Below are 20,455 nucleotides of genomic sequence, written 5' to 3' on the forward strand. Positions count from 1 at the left end.
ATTATGAGCACCGCTTACATTGTGCTTTCAATAAATGCTACTGCATTGTTCAAAAATTATTAATTGTGTCTCAAATTATTCTATGGGGGGGACAGCTTGACTGGAGGGGGGACATGTCCCCCCTGTCCCCCCCAGGATTTCCGCCTATGGTAAGCACGATCGTTTAAGAATAAGTAGCTGAGAACTGTGCATCACATGATTTACCGCTAAACGACGTTGTACCGGAAGCACGGCTGAACAAACGAACGATATTAACGATTCTTCCTGCCGAACTGACCGACGGAAACTGAATCTAGACATCGAACGATGAAATCCACCTCTAATATATACTAAATGATATACTGGGACATGATATACTAAAAATGTTGTCATTTTGACCTTTAAGGCGAGGGTTAGGGTTGATTGGGTTGACAGGGGGCAGATTGGCCTGGCAGAGACACTATTCACCTTCTTATTGCTGGTAGTGGCCAGTTGTCTTAATTCAATTCCATTTCTGCTGTGTGTGTGTGTGTGTGTGTGTGTGTGTGTGAGTGTGTGTGAGTGTGTCTGAAACTCACCGTACAGATCAGAGGGGTGATGTAACGCCAGCACAGTTTGAAAATAAGCAACGGTCTCTGTCCTGTCATATCTTCAACCATGTCACACATCCGGTCAGCTCCTGCAGGATCATTACGGTTTGTTAGCAACAATCTAAATAACCGGACCTCTTGGTGCTGAAGCATGGTTTAGGTCAGATTTGGCCTATAGTCGCCTTTTGACTCCTTATATAAAAGAGTTTTAAGCCTGGAACCAAGCCAATAAAATACGAGGTCAATCGTGACCATAAAACATTTAATTTGGCGCAAAAGAAATGTTGGAAAACTGAGAAAAAATCAAAAGGTACAAGACTGTGTACATAATTATCTTAAGAGTAAAGGAACTAGTCATCCCATAAACCACTGCGAATGTAACAGCGACGTCTCTGATTGGTGGAGCTCGCTGTTACCATGGAAATGTTTACCGAACCCGCAAATTTCATGTTCAGGTGAACCCTTTCAAACACTTCTCCTCATCTCTAAAAAAACGCAGTAGGTCAGAAAGTGACATCATGGCAGTTCTGTGGTAAACGATAGTAGACTTCAGTGTTAGCAGTAACTAGTAAACATGAAATTCGCAGGTTTGGTAAACATTTCCATGGTAACAGCGAGCTCCGCCAATCAGAGACGTCGCTGTTACACTATAGGATTGTGGGTAGTGTCGTATTTTTCCATGACATCGCAAATAAAACATGTTTTTCTTAAAACATGGTTGATATCATACAGACTTGTGGCTTCTACAGGATCATAAACCATCATTTCGCAATCTAATAACTCGTGGTGAGTCTACTTTGGATGGTTACAACATTACAGAATATGAATGGCATTTTCACTTCCGGAACCTCACTGTTGAGCTCTTAGATGGACTTAAATTGTGAGGTGTAGAACAATCGAATATGAACATAATATGTGTGGAAATCTACACTCTTGACACTGGGGAAAGATAAATGGATAGTACAATTATGTCTAGTAAATTACAGAATAATTGCAACATCATGTTCACACCACTTACCAAAGGCCCAGCCGACAGCAACACACTGGACCAGGCACACAAATAAGAGAGATGCTCCATTAGAACCATAGTGGTCAAACAGCTGGAACAGGTACACTCCTCCCTGGACAACACAGAAGAAATTGCTCCTTCAGTATGAGAATATGTTGAATGTTAGCTGATGAGTTTGATTTCACAGGTGAGTAGTACCTGAGTGATGAATGAGATCTGTATGAGGAAGCAGAAAGAGCAGAAGAAGATGAGGAAGATTTCTCTGCGCCAGGGTCGACGCATCTGTCCTGGGAACATGTCAATCACTGACGATGTTAGAGTCTCCAAACCTGCAAACTAAGAAAACAACTTTATCAAACATGTAGTGTGGAGAGGCCTGCTACTGACTGATGTCTGCTCTTCAATCTCTCTAAACTTCACTCAGTATTTGATATCGGAGATATAATTATTTATATCTGTGGTCTGTTTTCTCAGAGGTATTGATGCGTTTGCTGTTGTAGTTACAAACCCCAGCTCCAATGAAGTTGGGAAGTTGTGCAAAATGTAAATAAAAACAGAATACAATGATTTGCAAATCCTTTTCAACTTATATCCAATTGAATACACTACAAAGACAAGATATTTAATGTTCGAACTGATAAACTTTACTGTTTTTTGCAAATATTTACTCATTTTGAATTGGATGCCTGCAACATGTTCCAAAATAGATGGAACAGGGTCAACAATAGACTGGGAAGGTTGAGGAATGCTTAAAAAACACCTGTTGGAACATCCACAGGTGAGCAGGTTAATTGGAAACAGGTGAGTGCCATGATTGGGTATAAAAGGAGCACGAAAAGGATCAGTCGTTCACAACCAAGGACGGAGCGAGGTTCACCGCGTTGTGAACAACTGTGTGAGCAAATAGTCTTACAGTTTCTCAACGTACAATTGCAATAAATTGAGGGATTTCATCATCTACAGTCTATAATATCATGAAAAGATTCAGAGAATCTGGAGAAATCTCTGCACGAAAGCAGCAAGGCCATAAACCAACACTGAGTGCCCGTGACCTTCGACCCCTCAGGCGGCACTGCATGAAAAACCAACATCATTCTGTAAAGGATATCACCACAAGGGCTCAGGAACACTTCGGAAAACCAGTCAGTTAACACAGTTCGCTGCTACATCTACATGTACAGTTCTTACATTTTTAGCAATAAAAATGCTGATTTTTCAAAAAAGGAAATTATTTGTGTCACAGTGTGTGCTGTGTCACTTGTTAGCGGGTTCATTATTATGAACCTAGGCAGCAATTTCTATTTCTGCCTACATGTCATCTGCAATGTGCACAGACTCATTCCAGTCTAACCAGACAATGTTACTGGCCACTCAATAAAATAGCTTAAGATATTGACCCTTATATAAATTGAATTTTAGCAGTAAGGCTTACAGGATCCATAGTTTATCCTCATTACTCCTGCTATAATACCTACATCAATGCCTTCTGTTTGTATTATTTGTGAAAATCATACATTTTTATATCTAAGGTTCAAACATATCGGCGAGGTTTCTTCTTTGCCTCATAGTTGCTCAAGTAAGTTTCAAGTTGAGTAAGATATTTCACTAAAAAACTAAAATGTCACCTTCATGTTGGCAGTGGAGAAAAGTCAGTATAAACTATCTTCTATGGACAACAAATATCCTTATAGAATACATCCAGTAGTTAAAGATGCTTTAGTCGCTGGAACTAGTCACTGCTAAAAAGGGCACACAAACAAAATGATAAAAGGATATAATCTACTGGGTGCAAGTATATAGCAAATAATCTGTCTGTTCTCATAAATATCCACACACATATCTGACATGTCTGAAACCCCATTAAGTCTGTGAGCAGCTCAACAGGCTTCAGACTGGATCCTATGAACCTACACTCTCCATTATAACCGCTGTGGTTACACCAACACTAGCAAATAATATGCCAAAATGAAGAACTTTGCTAACAGTATGCAGTTCAACTTGACAATGTTACAGACTTTTCTAAAGCTTAAATACACACTGCTACGACTGGGAAGAAAGTGGAATCTGAACACACACTGCTCAACAAATTCTGTACCATTAGGCAGCGCTGACCAAACAGAAACCAAGATTTTGTTACTGCTCTGCCTCACAATACTGCATTTGTTGCATCAAATGTTTTTGAATCATATTTTTGTGTACTGTTCATATTTTAGCTGTTAAAACAGAATGTGTATGAGCAGAAAGCTGCTTTGGGTGCTTTGTAGCTTTCTTGGCTGTGTCGTGGATTATTGAAGAGGCAAATGTCTTTATTTCTAATTTAATGCTGAATAGTTCAATCAACAGAAATACATTATATGTTTGAAGAGCATCTGTTGAAAGGGCACTGCACTAGTTAAATTAAATACTCCACATATGGGCTTTTGTAATCTGCAGTCTGCAGTTGTTGTTCACTGAACTAGCATATCTTCGTATATTAAATGAATATTGTGCAGGTCACCAACAGTTGGTCTATGTGGTGAGTCTTCTTCGTCTTACCACTGTGTCAAGTCCCAACAGAAAGAGCATAATGAAGAAACAGGCAGCCCACAGCTGAGGAAGAGGCATCATGGTTACAGCTTGAGGAAAAGCGATGAAAGCCAGCCCGGGACCTGCAGGATCGAGGGGACATTTCAGTAGTTGTCCTCTCCACTTGCCATAGATTTTTGTTTATTCTCTTGCAGACTTGTGTAGGGACCAGCTCTAGAAGATAGATTAAGTTCTGTAAATTCTGCACTAGGAAGTTCCTGTTGTTTTGTGAATTCTATTGTGAAGATGAACCCTTTGAAATATTAGAACATGCTTCGCAGTGGTGTAGATGACTTACTTCTTAACGTGATGTCATGAGGTGGCCCATTCTGCGATACATTTTTCCCCCCATAAGTAATCTAATATTGGCTCCTGACGACACATTAAAATGAAACTCTCACCAAAAAGCAACCAAGGCTTTATTTGTAAATCTAGTCAATCCTTTGTGTAAAAGCATAACTACGACGAAAGAGGCACTTTTAAGATTTACTGTAGTTTTGTTTTCAGGCAAGCTAATTTTCAATGGGAGTGCTACGTGCACTCGTACGCTAGCATCAAAATCTATATTTTTAAAACAGTAAGAAGTCTCGACACAACATGAAACTTTGCTCGTAGTATCACCAGGGTCTCTACACATGAACACGAGCATTGAGAACATACTCAGGTTAGCAGTAGCATCTCCGGCACAACACCGTCATGGCGCGCTGGAGATGCTACTGCTAATGTGAGCTGTCCAAAAACCTTCTTTTTAGGAAACTCTGCGTACACAAACAATGTTCTCAATGCTCGTGTTCATGTGTAGATTTTAGTTTGACCCGAAAACTAAACTCCGGTAAATCTTAAAAGTGCCTCTTTCATCGTAATTATGCTTTTACATGAAGGTTTGAATCATATACAATCACAAAAAAAGCCTTGGTTGCATTTTTTGGCGAGAAAGCAGCGTTGGTCTTCATACCTGACTCGACCACCATGTTGATGGGCATTCCCTGTTTGTGGGCCATGAAGCCCAGAGATGAGAAGACTGCGAAGCCTGCAACAAAGCTGGTGCAACTGTTGAGCGCACACAACCACAGACTGTCCCTGCACACACACACACAGACACACACACACACACACACACACACACACACACACATACGCACACACACACAGCATTACAAAAAAAGCTTGGCGTTAGCTTGTGTTAGTTGAACTACTGATCACATAACTCACCTGTAACAGTTGTTTTTGACTTTGTTGTAGCTGCCCAATGTGATGATGGATCCTGATGCAACACCGTATGAGAATAATACCTGAGCACAAGCCTCCAGCCACACCTAATCAACACACATGGAAAACCACAGTGTGTCACACACACACGGGTTTTGTTTTGGTCAGGTAAATTCTTCACACATATCCAGTAATAACAGCCCAAGGTAAGTGTGACACTTACAGTTCATTATAAATAATAAAAAACCCTTTACCTTATACACCACTTCTCAAACAATTTGTCCAAGGTGTCTCACCTGGAGGTCTGCCAGACGAGAAGGATCTGGATACAGGTAGTATTTGACGCCCTGCAGGGCTCCTGGCAGGGTCAACCCCCGAACCAGCAGGACGGCCAGCATCACATAGGGAAACACAGCCGTGAAATACACCACCTGAAATATAAGTGTTATTCAGCATATAGCTAGCCATATACAATCACTGCATTAGGTTCTAGAAACATTCATTATTTTCTTCTGTTAGTGCCAATGACCGATTTGGTGCCCCGAGGAAAGATTCTAGCTGGTGCCCTATTGCATCGTGTCGTGGTTCTGTGTTTTGTGGTGTCTTGTATTTGATTTCCATTTCTTATGTCCTTTCAGTGTCTCCTGTGTTCCTCCCTCTGTGCATGTTTGTCTCCCTCTGTCTGTCAGTGTTTTCTGCTCTGTGCTTCCCTCCTTGTTACCTCACCTTGCCTCCTCCCTCCTCTCTCTCCTCACCTGTTCCTCGTCTCATCGTTAGTGTCTGTGTATTTAGCCTCTGCTTTGTCCCTTCATTGCTTTGGTCTGGTGTTCGTGTTTGAGTGATGTCCTTCTTGAGTTACTAGTGTTTCCTCACATGTCTCTAGTCTGCCAGTGGTATGTATTTTTTGGATTTTAATTCTTGCAGTTTTGCATTTTTGATTAGAAATTTGCTTTTGTTTGCACTTTGTTTAGCTGCTTTAGCCTTGGTTGCTACTTTGCTTTTTGTCCCCTTTTGTCTGTTTTTTGTATCATTCAGCTTTGGAAATAAAGTTAGCTTTGTGTTTCTCCCTGATCCTGCCTCCTGTCTGAGTAACTGCATTTAGGTCCACCTGCTATTTCCCTCAACTGCGTGACACATCAAAGTCATTTTCATAATCAATGTTCAGAGTCAAAAATATCACACCAAATAAAAACTGAAGAAAGAAACAAGCGATAAATTAAAAGTACAATGTAAACGAGGCACAAACATTAAAGAATATTCTATTTACTTAAATAAAATAAAAACAGTGAACACAAAAGCAAGTGACAAAAATCAGATACCTACGGTGGCCCTGAAGGGCAAACGACAACGACAAAAAGAAAAACACAACAACATTAACAAAAACACAACCACAAAAACAAAAACACAACAACATTAACAAAAACACAATTACAAAAACACAACATTAACAAAAACACAATCACAAAAACAAAAACACAACAACATTAACAAAAACACAACAACATTAACAAAAACACAACATTAACAAAAACACAATCACAAAAGCACAACAACATTAACAAAAACACAACATTAACAAAAACACAATTACAAAAACAAAAACACAACAACATTAACAAAAACACAATTACAAAAACACAACGACATTAACTTCTACCGGAAAGGGTAGGTACCTTCTACGACACGGATCAATGCTGATTGGACAAAAGCACGTCCGTCTTTCTAACAGGTGGGAAGAGCTGCTTTACGCCACACCTGAGGGCTGTACTGCAAAGCCAGTTTAGTGGGTTTGCGAGGTATGTTGAGTCTAAAGCCAGGCTTCTCTGTACTACAAAGGTGGCTCTCTTTTAACCCGGCTAGATCACCATGGTAACTTATGCTTAGCTCATAACCTGGTCCCAACCAGGTTCTGTTCAGAGTTTCAGCTCAAAATCGGCTATAAAAGCGCCGCTGTTTCACTATGTAACTCATTCGGAGATGGTGTCACCATTCATTGAGAACCCGGTGGACCTGGGAGCAAGAATAATTTGGGCAGCACTACGATGTGAGCGGCTTCTTCGAGATCGCGCTGATCCGCTGGCATTTCCTGATGAAATTCTCTATGAGCGATATAAGTTTACAGCCGAGGGAATACCGTACACTCACATATTGAGCCGAGTGTCAGGAATGCCACTGGAAGAAGCTGTGCGCTCACTGTCGGGCAAACTGTTTGTGTAGCCCTTCGTTTTTTTGCCACGGGAACCTTCTTACATTCAGTTGGTGATGCAGAAAATCTGAGCAAGAACACACACTGACAAAATGATGGGCAGCTTGGCTACATACCACTCTGAATGATGTTTTTGTATTTGGCTCTAACTTGCTGCCATGTCCGACTTCTGCTACCACATCTTAATAAAATGCAATATGAAATATTAATTAGGCCAACCTAGTATTTATTTGTCACAGATAATGAGTAGAGTTAATGATTTCTTTGATGTGTCCATGAATAAACTGATGAACTGATCAATGTTTCACCCGTTGTAGGGCAGTGTACGCCCAAACACAAATCTTACAGGCTTGCTCCGCTGGCTGTTTCACGGAGGGGGGAACTCCCGTTTTTGTTTGCCCATGGTGCCAACCAGGCGATATAATACAACTATATAATAATTAACTTACAAGTTAATTCGCAAAGAAGCACAAACAATAACAATGAAACCCGCAACATGATGTGCAGTCAATATGACCACTTGTGGCTGAAATAGGATAAACATATATTGTCTTTGTCTTGCGTGTGATTTATATAAAAACTATTCTAAAATAAAATACAGACAAAGTTATTGCACATTTGAAAACGGCCAAAATGACCATCTCGGCAGTTGAACTGCTAGCAAGCCCTCACTTGAACTCTTCACTGCTACTAATTATTACTCCGTGCTTCGATCAGCTGAGCTGGCTTCTCTTTTGTCAGAGTTTACAAAAACGGAAGTAAATTAAAATGTGGCGTTACATCGTAACGGTTGAACAAAGGGGATAATTAAGTACAGTAATTTCTATAGCTGCAAGTAGATATTGTTATATATTACTAACCTCCTAATCGCCTAATGATGCAACTTCCACTTCCTTTGTGTGGGTCCAGTGCAGCTGAACATGTGAAATAAGTTGACATTTGTAAATTCCTGTAAGTTGCAGGGAAATATTGATATAGATTTCTAACCATCTAACCTTCATTTCTTCATTCATGACCTGTTATTTCACAGCCTAGTAGATGACCCTTGAATAGTTTCACCCCTGTAATCATTTATTGGTATTTCACATAATTACTGAATAATCAACTCTGGTAACAAGTACTGATTGGAAAGTGCTATGTGCATGCCATGTACAGGAAAATATGTTTCTAGGCATTGTACTGTACACATCAACGCTTAAATATAAAAGTGGCTGGTAAAAATGTCGAGTGGCTGGTAGATTTTAGAATTTACCAGCCACAGTGGCAGGTGGACAAAAAAGTTAATTTCCATCCCTGCTACGCACACTCAGTCTCACTTTCAATAAAACACACATGCGCATTCTATAACTGAGATCAGTAAAATGTGAAAACAATATAGACATCATTCAAAAATGAAAAAAGATAGTTGTTGCTTCAGTTTATTTATTTTTTAAATGGATGAGGGTTAATATGTAAAAGTTGCACAATATTGAGCATTCAGAAAATGAAACACTAAGGGCTTAATATAATATTGATCATAATATTAATCATTGTTAACTTAAGCATTTACACGGTCAGCAGTTTTCTGCCAGCAGCCCTCCCTCACTCTATTGGCGGCGACAGTTTTACTTTTTGCCGTGATGGTTTCTTTGAATTCTTCATAGCCTTGCATAATAAGAATCTGCTCATCTTGAGTAAAATATGTGGCCCGGGATCGATCCATTTTCGCATGGAAGTAGAATAATATGACGTCAAACACCCCCTTTTATGTGAACGCGCGCAGAGCACAAAGCAGAGAACCGGACTTGACAAATTAAGTTGATAACCACCGTCGCAGTACCGTTTAACTCTGACTGGGGACTTGGGGCTTTGTTGAGCTGCATCATGAGCACAAAGCCTGGCTATGTTGAGCCCCCTTCGCAGTACAGCCCTCTGGTGTGGCGTAAAGCAACCCTTCCAACCTGAAAAAAAAGACGGACGTGCTTTCGTCCAATCAGCATTGATCCGTGTCGTAGAAGGTACCTCCCTTTTCCGGTAGAAGTTAATGTCGTTGTGTTTTTGTTAATGTAATTGTGTTTTTGTTAATGTTGTTGTGTTTTTGTTTTTGTAATTGTGTTTTTGTTAATGTTGTTGTGTTTTTGTTTTTGTAATTGTGTTTTTGTTAATGTTGGTGTTTTTGTTTTTGTAATTGTGTTTTTGTAACTGTTGTTGTGTTTTTGTTTTTGTGGTTGTGTTTTTGTTAATGTTGTGTTTTTGTTAATGTTGTTGTGTTTTTGTTTTTGTAATTGTGTTTTTGTTAATGTTGTTGTGTTTTTGTTTTTGTAATTGTGTTTTTGTTAATGTTGTTGTGATTTTGTTTTTGTAATTGTGTTTTTGTTAATGTAATTGTGTTTTTGTAAATGTTGTGTTTTTGTTTTTGTGGTTGTGTTTTTGTTAATGTTGTTGTGTTTTTCTTTTTGTCGTTGTCGTTTGCCCTTCAGGGCCACCGTAGATACCTCTTGATCTACTGCTGTTTACAATGACTCCAACAGAGGGAGCTGTCTGCATGTTTGTATCAAAGACCTCAAAAAACTCACTTTACAGCCTTACTCTTCACTTTCTTGATGCAAAGGTGCTAGTCACTGCTGAGGTGCCCATGAGCAAGGTACCACACTCCTAAATTCTATGTGACAGCCATGTCTCTGTGTGCATTTTGGGCCCATGTATGTGTAGTTAAAATAAAATGTAAAAACTGAATTTACCCAAGTTAGATTTAAACTACAGTGTGTGGTTGGTCCAGACCTTTCCTGTGGAGCGGACTCCTTTCCAGATGCAGAAGTAGCAGATGACCCAGCTGGCCAGGAGACACAGCAGCAGCTCCCACTGGACTGAACCCACCTCCTCGATTCCCCTCGACATAGACAGCACTCCTCTCCTGAGTCGACGCTCCAGACAGTCAGTGATGTTACATGCACGAAGAGTTACTGGTAACACTCCTTTTTACAAGTCACCAAATGAGGTGAACTGAGTTAACAACTATAGCACCACTCGATTGAAGTACTGGTTTATTATGCATACCCTCCAGAACAACGCCATTATGCGATCGCTTAATTCAACGCATAATCAGCCGAAGTCAGCACATTTATGAAAATCACACATTTGCCAACAAAAATAAGCGCAAAAGATCCAGCTAAGCATTATACCGGTGTGTTACAGGACAGTGGAGCTGAAAGAGTCAAGGTCAGTAGCCTACAAGGTCAGTAGCCTACAAGATTAAAGCTTATAAAAGTATGAATAGGTTGGGTTAATAAAACAAGATGAGAACTTAATAATTCCCAGCACTTTCTGTGATGTAGTATGCTGCTTATCATAGGAAGTCAATAGAAACGACTCTTTACATTGAGGAAGTAGCCTCGTGAGAACAGAGTGTTGAGGGAATCACAACCGCAGTTTTTGCAAGTTCCTGCAAATGTAATTGCATAAAGTTGCATAAATATCCTCCTTCACATTTTTTAAGAAAATGAGCCATATAATCAAGGATTTTTGCCCACAACAATCACAAAAAAACTTTGCATTTTTGTGGAAGGACTGATTATGACTTTAACTCACTCCCAGAACTCAGAGACTGAAGACTTGTGTGACGTCCAGTTTGCTGTCAGGTTGCCACTGTTGACTGCAGTCCTGTTTGCAGAGGTGAGCTCCACACATCTGTCTGTTGATGGGAAGGCAAATGATCATGATTGAAATGCTCATCAGAATGATAATCAGGTGGTTCTTATTTTCAGCCTCAGCACATCATTTTTTGGTAGTTGAATTCATTTAAAAAGGAAGACGGAAAGGACAGGAAAGAACAAATGGTGGCGTAAAAATGATTTTTAATCATATGTAAAACACTACATTAGGCATTTATGTGTTCACATAATTTTTAATACACACATAGTCTGGACTTGTACGATTAAGATTCAGAAGGAAAAATAAATATAATCTGTTCCCTTTTCTTGCTACAGCATTGACATTTAGCAGACTTGAGATGTGTTTTTTTGGTCTTTCTATTGGATTGTCAATGTAAATAATTGAAGCTTATATGGCGAAGTTTCAGGAGCAGGACCACACCTCAACAGCGCCAACTTCCGATACTCCTATAAATAACCACCCGACCCTCTCCTCGTCTTCGCTCTCATATTCTGTGCCCCTCCCCCCCCCACCCAATTTCTCTCTCCCTGTTTCTTCTTTCTTTTCTTTCCTTCGTAGAACCATGAGGGGGTCCGTCGCTGCCCGAGTGCGGCGGCGGCTTCTCTACAGAGCTTCCCCACAACGCGCTAGAAGAACCAAGCTCTTCAACGTTTTCGCTTTCTCTTTCTTTCATAATAAATCGTTTAAACGTATCTTGTTGAAGGTGTGGTCCTTGCTGGTGAAATGGCTGTTTTAAGGTTTTCACCTTAAGTCAACATTACTGTTTGTCTACCTCCTTTTCATATACAAACACAAACACACCACTTACACATGCATACACACATTCACATTAACACACGCGTATATCTGGTTTTGTTTCTTCAGTTGGCAGCTGTCAGTCCTGCTGGGGGAAGTGAGGTGCTAATTGTGTTGTGCAAGAGATGATTGAACTGGTGATGTCAGCTGACAATAACTGAGCCTATAGATTTCCCTCATAGTTACAATTTCAGTTAATATTTATATTTAAAGCTCCTGTTTGTAAGATGGTAAAACTGACACTTTGGGTTTCCCAACTCGGGGCTTCTGTGGGAAATGCCAAGTCTACAGTAACTTTACTGTCTTTGTGCAAGAGAGATTTAGATTGAAATGTTATATTTATGACAGTGATCTCAGAACGTGGTACACTGCATGCATTTCTCTCTGCATGCTTTACCTCATGCTGCTGCAGCCTGTTTGTGTTTGACAGCATTTAACTAAGACTTGTGCTGTGTTGAAAGTGACACAGTAATATCAGAGACTGCCATCACAACTTCTGCATAAAGGTGATTAGTTATTGTTTGGAGATGACGCCAACATGTAGTCATGACATTAATGTAAAGGGGTGCATGTCTGGTAGCTATGTAATCTGCTGCCCGCTCTGATCTGACACCGACCTGTGTTCCATGGATTGCTGCAGGTGGTCCAGGGCAGAGGGTCTCTGAAACAGTAGATGAGGTAGAGGAGCGCCCAGGCCAGAACGATGCTGTATAGTCTGGCATACAGCTGGACCATTATGATAGAAAAGCCAGTTCCTGGAGGGAGACGACACACAAAACACCTGTTTCAGCTTTACTGCGATAAGTCGTCCCAAATACTTTCAGGTAAATCATTTGCTGTGGCTATGCTAAACTGTAATTTGTGTTTAACATATTTGGATAATGGAATACTTTGTAAATGTTGTGAAATTGCATTTGTTGTGTGGTTAAGTAGACCTGGAAGATACATTTAACATTATAATGTGGAACTGGTGAGCTTCGTTCAAGCTAATCTGCTAAATAAAAGTAGATTGAAAGTTTTTTTTGTATGTAGCTAATTTGAGTGGTACAGTTTCTCTTTGAGGACTCTGAGGAATAAAGTATGGAAGTTCTTTATTTGTGATTGGTAAACCTATTTATTCTCATATTTTAACACAGGGGAGCAAGAAATGACTGTAATGTCAGTAAGCAAAGTAGACATCGTGTTTACAGAAAAGATAATCATTGTTTTTCCATTGTAGGTGGATCGGGGACGGCTGTGGCTCCGGGGTAGAGCCGGCGTCTTGTTATCAGAAGGTCGCTGGTTTGATTCCACTGGTCTGCATGTTAAAGTGTCCTTGGGCAAGACACTGAACCCAAAACTGCTCCTGATGTTCTGGTCGGGAACTTGCACGGCAGCCACCACCATCAGTGTATGTATGAATTACTGTAAATCAGTTTGAACAGAAGCTTCTGCTAAATGTAAGTGTTCATAGCCCATTTGAAGTTTCCCTCCCCGTCCCACAGCTGTCAGTTCAGGAGCAGCTGACTGGAATCTCTTTTTGCCCATGATATGTGTTTGTGAGTCTAAGGCCTGTGATAGTCTGTGTTCTTTATAGGGTGGATCACATGGAACTTTATTGGGATTTAATTGAAATTGCTGCAACATCTTTAATGACAGCACATGACAGACGGGAAATCAAGAATGTGCTGAATGTTTTTGTCCAGTATGAATGGAAAGAACTCTAGTTTGAGATAAGACGGTGATTAGGTTCATCTTTGTTGTTTGCTAAAAGACAAATTATATTCAGTAGGTATATGGTTGTATTTTTTCCTTCAGTAAGTAAAATAGAGGTAAGAATATTTGACAACTTAACAGTTGATTTTATTCATTATTACTCTTAACAGCTGCCATGTCTCCCAGCTCAAAGTCTGAGCTATTTGACTGTCACTTTCTGTACGAAGTGGTGTTATAAGACAGGACTTTTCACCACCAGCTGTTTGCATGTTAATTCAAGTAGACATCTCTGCATCACAACACATAGACATCGAGGCGGTTGTTTCCACTCTCAAATTCTGGCCACATCTTTCAAATTGTTCCTTGTAAATGCTCAATACATTCAACATATATAGAATCGTTCAGACTCATAGAGCTGTGACATGTTGTCATTAAAGGTGACCAGGAATAATGTGATTACCCTGTGCCAGTGGGCAGAGCTTTGTCCAACAGGTAGCCGAGCCTTCCTGCGTGAACTGACCAATCACAGTCTCCATCAGGAAGACAGGCGCGCCACACAGCATGGCGAAGATGCAGTAGGGCAACAGGAAGGCACCTGCACAGACACAAACAAACAGTTACTTTTGGAGGCCGTGCACACTTCCTTTTACCAGAAATCATTAAAAGTTGGATAAATGATGCCTAATAACATGTTTATTTAATTGTGATATTCAGGTATGATGATGCTCCACCACTATAAACGCTGTTAATAATGTGTGTTTACTAATGAGGTACCATCTGACTTTGTATTACCCAGAAACGACACTGATGGAAGAAGTTGCCACCATCAGTACTTCTGGAAGTCATTGGTTAGTGGTTGGTGGTTTTAATTGTTGGCACTTGATTGTATATTTTATCATAGCTGTTACTGTGTGTGTGGTTCCAAATTTCCAACAATTACTTTTAATGAATAAGTTATTTGCGCTGGAGGTGAGGTTCAGATGTCGTGACACCACACCGACCAAACTGTTTACTTGTCTGGAACAAGTAATGGTGTTAATTGCAAAGCCATGTTAGCCAAGTTTCACTCATAAGCTTTGAAATAAACAAACTGATGTTAGCTTAAACAAAGGGGCACTATATAGTCTGTTGAAGAAATTCAAACAAAGAAATAAATTAAATAAGCTGCTACAAGGGCGATACGTGAAATGTTTCCTATTAATTTGATCACTTAACTATTCTAACCACTAAAATACTCAATAAAACAAGCCCTTAATTATCACTATGTCTTGTAGGAAATCTATTATGAAGGCTTTTTTTAATTTCTTGTGATGTGCTCGCAGCAGACAGGATATATCTAATGGTATTGTTTTTTCCGTATTGTCACAACAGCACAACAAATACACAGTAAGGCTACGGTCCAACGTCAAAAGATATTAATTTCCATCCAGGTTAAAAAAAGAAAAAGAAGAAAAAATACATTCATTATTTTAACTCTTGTGTTACTCTTCATGTCTGATTCACCTGCAAGTGAAAACCTATAAATGTAGATAAATCTGGCTAACAGAAAGCTAAAGCGTCATTGGATCATAGTTAATGGCTTCGTATTCATAAAGCTTCCAAAGAAAATTCATGATATTTTTAAGCTTTTGAAGAAATTTGCCTTAAAATTATTCTAGTAAAGTTATTCACAAAGAGAGCTGCAGACTGGAACTCTGTTAGAAGGGAGGAGGACTTTTAGCATCAGGTTTCTCAAACTGCTGGCCCAACTGTCCAGGGAGGAGCTCCATTACATATTTACTCTGTGCGAATATTGAACTAGAAGGAACTGTCTGACGAAGAGCTGCAAGCAACATGGTGCACTGCACACCTCCAACTCCATTCATCAGGAAAAAAGAGTTGAACTGTAAAAACTAATGTGCATACAGATGTTTACTTCAGTTTGCATTTTCTCTTGAATATGAAGAAAGTATGAGCAGAAGTGCTGTCAGGCATCTGGCAAGAAACAAAATAAAAACGTATTAAATGTGTAAGTTCAGTGCAAGGCTGCAATAAGTTATTTAAAGGAGCATTCTGTAGTTTTGGTGTAGAGTGTTTTTCTGCCTAAACAAGCTTAAAGATCAAACTCTCTGTTTTCATGACTGAATAAACAAACTTACGGAAGCCCTAAACGGCCATGCATTCATATATTTTATTTCCTCCGTTTTCCCGAGATAACGGGATAATTTTCTCGAGATCTCATGATAACGAAACTTTGTTTCCCTGAGAACACACTTTTGGACACACCGTAAGAGCTTGTACCCTTTATCAGCCAGGTGCACAGTAAATCATTTCATCACGTTCAGCAAAAATCACGCAGGCACACTTCAAACACGCACACACACGATTCACAGGAACACAGATGTTCTCGGTTCACAGCGAGACGCTTTCAAAATAAAAGTCCCGCATTTAGTGTCTAATATAATTAATGAAATAATCACCTGGCTTCAAATAATATCAGTTAACTAAATGAAAACAAGATGTTCGTATTAACAATTATCACATTAAAGGTCATTTACAGTTGTTACACTAACTGACTCATTCACACACACACACACACACACACACACACACACACACACACCTTATATCGTTATCTCGGGAAAACAAAGTTTCGTTATCTTGAGATCTCGAGAACATTATCTCGTTATTTTGGGAAAACGGAGGAAATAAAATGTATGAATGCATGGCCGTTTAGGGCTTCCGTACAAACTGACCTTAAAGGACAACAATATTTATACAGTTTTACTTTGTTTATACGTGGCGGACCCTGCCACCTTTCTAGCTTCAAACTGTGTTCTAGGACCTTATTGTTCACCGAGAACAGCTTGTTTATTAACACATTGAAGAAGTTTGTATTATAACCTCATTAATATCATAAATATGAACTCCAAAAAAGAATGGGAAAAAGTTGCACTAACTTTGAAAAAACTTATATAGAATTGTATTTAAACTGCTGTTTGAATTTTTGTATTATTATGTTAATAATGTAACTAAAAAGTAAACTTAGAAATATTGCACTCTCTTTTATTACTGAAATATTCCTCCCTATAAGGTGATAGTACCAGCAGTGGCCCCAAACTGATGTGAGTTGCAGACAGCTGTTTTAGAGACTAATGAGTTTTTGAGCTGAGCAGAAAATGGTGGAAAGTCAAAGTTCAAACACAGAAGGACAGTGAGTTAATGAAACCCGACAGTTTAGATAGTGCTGGGATAATGTTTGTGGTTGATCTCTCTGGAGACGTGCTCACATCTCTGACACAACACAACCCACAAATCAAAGTGATCACAACACACAGAACTGTAGAAAAGTTTTTAAAAAGTGTAGAAATGCTTCAGTGATTTTAATTGTAACCGTCAATCAGCAGAGTGATCACTCCATTGTTAACTTAAGTGTTATTTCACTTGTCATAGTTTTGGTTCGAATGGTTTCTACCTTTAAAATATGTTAATAAGCCTCTGCATCATTGAGTTCTCTTCCTTTACGGTTAGATGTCAGTAATTAGCCCGAGGCCTGATGTTAAACTGGTATACTATCTTCCAGTTAATCTCTCTGCTCTGGCTGTGTTTCACTGTTAGCTGCTTGTATATTGTGATTTTGTGCCTGACAAAAGTGGGAGTGGAACACGACTGTGTATTGGGTTTACACTTGATAAACACCAACAGACAGTTTTCAGTGTTCTCAGTCAAGGTTTAGTTACATCTCTGGACTTATGCAACATGGAGGCATGTTGAGTATTGATTAAATATGGAATTTATTGAATTTACTATTGTGGATAGTTTTTTTTGTGAGTATTTTAAATTTTATAAGGTATGAAGCTTCAACCATAGCCTGTAAGTTTATGTTTTCATGGTGGGCTATAATATTGAGGAGTGGACTTATCAGCAGGTATCACAGCTAAAGCTCAGTGTGATAACTTTTGTTATTTTAATTTTACATTTTATATTTACAGTTTTTTTTATTCAGGTTAATGTTAATATTAACTACATCTAAATCATGAATATCCTATCCAGTATATGTTGAACATTTTCTGTCTACCTCATTCTGTTTTGTAAAGGTTCACCTTTTATTAAAGTGACAGACAAGCAAACTGTTTTAAAGGATCGTGGGACCACATGTGTTACAGGTGACTGTGTGGAAATGACAAATGATTTACATGTGTCATGGATCAGTTGTGTGGGACCCTCAGCAGGATTTTGCTGTTTGGTGTCTTGTAAGAGTTCACGTGGTAGGTGTGTGAGCTCAAGCGTACAATTGTTCCAGCCCTGCTTGAACAACAGGTACACCGTGATATCACACAGTGAATAAACTGTTTACTTGTCTGGAACAAGTAACAATGTTAATTGCAAAGCCATGTTAGCCAAGTTTCACTTGTAAGCTTTGAAATAAATGAACTGATGTAAGCTTAAACAAAGGGGCACTATGTAGTTTGTTGTCAGAGATCAGAGATAATTATAATAAATAATGAGATCCAATTACCTTCGATCACCTCGGTTTACCACCCTTTTAGTAGCAAACAAGGCCATCGGATCACAGAGAGGCCAATAAAAACCAGGACATATGGACAAACCTTTGCCCAGAGCCCCTTAGACAGAAAGCCTGCTAGAGATGATCAACAGTTAAAAGGTAACTAATACCCCGAGTAGCAATTCAGAATAATACTTTGTACTTTTACCATGACTGTCCATGTGTGTATAACCCCTCATGTGTCATTTACAGCAAGGTCTTTTTCATTTTGTTGGAATGTTCATGTTTGTTGTTATCTTAAGAAATTCAAATGAAGAATTTTAATATTTACAATATTAATAAGGAAATAATACATTATTTTCCCCCATAAGTGAATGTACAAGCTGTTCTGAGAGGAAAATATAAGGTCCCAGAACACAGTTTGAAACAGTATATATCATTCTTATGATTTGTCTCTGATGCTGTCCATTTCCTGCCCATAAGAGTGCATTTCTTTTATCTCTTTCTTGCTCAAGGTTGCATTGAGAAGTTACCTAAATAACTCCTAAACTAGGAGTCCGTACTCCTTACTCTGCAAGTCCTATGCTATCCTTTCCAAATTAGCATCCATCCATCCATCCATCCATTTTCTTCCGCTTATCTGGGGCCGGGTCCTGGGGCAGCTGTCTGAGCAGGGACACCCAGACTTCCCTCTCCCGGACACTTTCCCAAGCTCTTCCGGGAGGATCCCAAGGCGTTCCCAGGCCAGCCGAGCGACATAGTCACTCCAGCGTGTCCTGGGTCTTCCTCGGGGTCACCCTGAAGGCGTCCAGGCGGCATCCGATACAGATGCCCGAGCCGCCTCACCAAATTAGAATATGGTTAAAAATCCTACATGACATTTACATTAATTCCGTAAAATCTGTTCTGCTTCTTAATATACTGTGGATGTGATGAAGAAACAGATAATGGATTACCTTTCCCTGTAAAGACCTCATGAATGATTTTCATCAATGGTACAATCATGTAAAACATTGTTCTTTAGACTTTAGACTTTTATTCATCCCACAGTGGGGAAATTCACTTGTCACAATAGAGAAAAGATAAAATAAAGGACTATGTTCCAGCTCACCTCCTCCGTTTTTATAGCACAGGTAGGGGAATCTCCACACATTGCCAATGCCCACCACGTTCCCTGCTGCTGCCAGAATATATTCCCTTTTCTTCCTCCACTGTTCCCTGTTTTCATCTTTCTTCTCCATCTCTGTGTTACGTCCTCAGTCCCTGATCACTACTGGCAATTAGTACCTCAGTCAGCCTGGTGTTCTGCTAATCTATCAACAGAACTGGCTGTTTGGCTAAGAGCAAGCGTGGTGAGTTCAGGAGGTGTTTGTTTATAGCAGGTCTAGATTAACTGTTTCATCACGTGTCCTGAGTAGAGGTTTCAAATCAGTAGTGCCCTGAACTGAACATGAACCATTATAAAACAGGACCAACTGCATGTATGGCACCTGATGGACCGAATCACTTCAAAGCAAATTAGGAGCTCTGAAACCTGCTAAGAATGTTGGTGAATATGACCCCTGATCTGTCTGGAGTCATTTTTATGGGTTGTCCGAAAAACAGTCAGGTCTGCTGTAGTGCTTCATGCAACACTAATAGAGATATCTGTGTTACATTTGGTTATCAATGATAATGATTATCAGAGATGATTATTAATTATAATAAATAAGATCCAATTTACCTGAGATCACCTCAGTTTACCACACTTTTAGTAGCAAATAAGGCCATTGGATCACAAAGAGGCCAATGGACAAACCTTCGCCCAGAGCCCTTTAGATAGAAAGCCTGCTAGAGATAAAGTACCGTATTGACGCGAACATAGGACGAGGTTTTTTTTCGAAGAAGAAAAAGAAAAAAGTGGGGTTGTCTTATAACCGGGGTCTAACCTTTGACACATGCTGATAGTTGACTGGGTGTCGATACACGACCGCAATGGCAGAGGGCGCCAGCTTATTGTAGAGACGTCACTAGCCCTTTTTACACAGCGTCTCCGCATTATCTCTGGACAGTTGGTTTAGCCAATTCTCCGCCGATGGTGATTCACACAGAGCGAAGCATCTCCGCTGTACCACCGTGTAATTTACACAGAAAGCTGGCGCTGCGGCTCCAAAAGAGGCGTGACGGTACATGTCATCCCCCTGTCAATCTAAACCTGCTGACAGTTTACAATCATATGGATGCTGTTATAATGTGTAGTGATTGAGATCCTGACCCACCAAACATCCTGG

General features: G+C 39.7%; 1 protein-coding gene and 1 long non-coding RNA gene across 2 annotated transcripts in view; one reads left to right on the forward strand and one right to left on the reverse strand.

The window, feature by feature from the left end:
* Window positions 1–19,433, reverse strand: part of LOC115577192 (sodium- and chloride-dependent betaine transporter-like) — a 20,831-nt gene extending 1,398 nt beyond the window's left edge. The window contains exons 1-12 of the mRNA XM_030410120.1: window positions 19,297–19,433; window positions 14,160–14,294; window positions 12,622–12,759; window positions 11,126–11,228; window positions 10,319–10,451; window positions 5,649–5,783; window positions 5,356–5,459; window positions 5,099–5,223; window positions 4,114–4,226; window positions 1,777–1,914; window positions 1,588–1,690; window positions 558–658 (exon numbers count right to left, since the gene is read on the reverse strand). Of these exons, the coding sequence (XP_030265980.1) occupies window positions 558–658; window positions 1,588–1,690; window positions 1,777–1,914; window positions 4,114–4,226; window positions 5,099–5,223; window positions 5,356–5,459; window positions 5,649–5,783; window positions 10,319–10,451; window positions 11,126–11,228; window positions 12,622–12,759; window positions 14,160–14,294; window positions 19,297–19,426 (1,458 nt within the window). The 5' untranslated portion in view covers window positions 19,427–19,433. The remainder of the gene's footprint in view (window positions 1–557; window positions 659–1,587; window positions 1,691–1,776; window positions 1,915–4,113; window positions 4,227–5,098; window positions 5,224–5,355; window positions 5,460–5,648; window positions 5,784–10,318; window positions 10,452–11,125; window positions 11,229–12,621; window positions 12,760–14,159; window positions 14,295–19,296) is intronic.
* Window positions 6,174–12,774, forward strand: LOC115577561 (uncharacterized). The gene is made up of 4 exons (XR_003983196.1): window positions 6,174–6,245; window positions 10,317–10,471; window positions 11,132–11,209; window positions 12,645–12,774. It is a non-coding gene; the product is annotated as an uncharacterized LOC115577561 (long non-coding RNA).
* Window positions 19,434–20,455: the final 1,022 nt, after the last annotated feature.

Source organism: Sparus aurata, chromosome 3 (genome assembly GCF_900880675.1).
Source record: "Sparus aurata chromosome 3, fSpaAur1.1, whole genome shotgun sequence".
In the NCBI taxonomy this organism is placed as follows: Eukaryota; Metazoa; Chordata; class Actinopteri; order Spariformes; family Sparidae; genus Sparus; species Sparus aurata.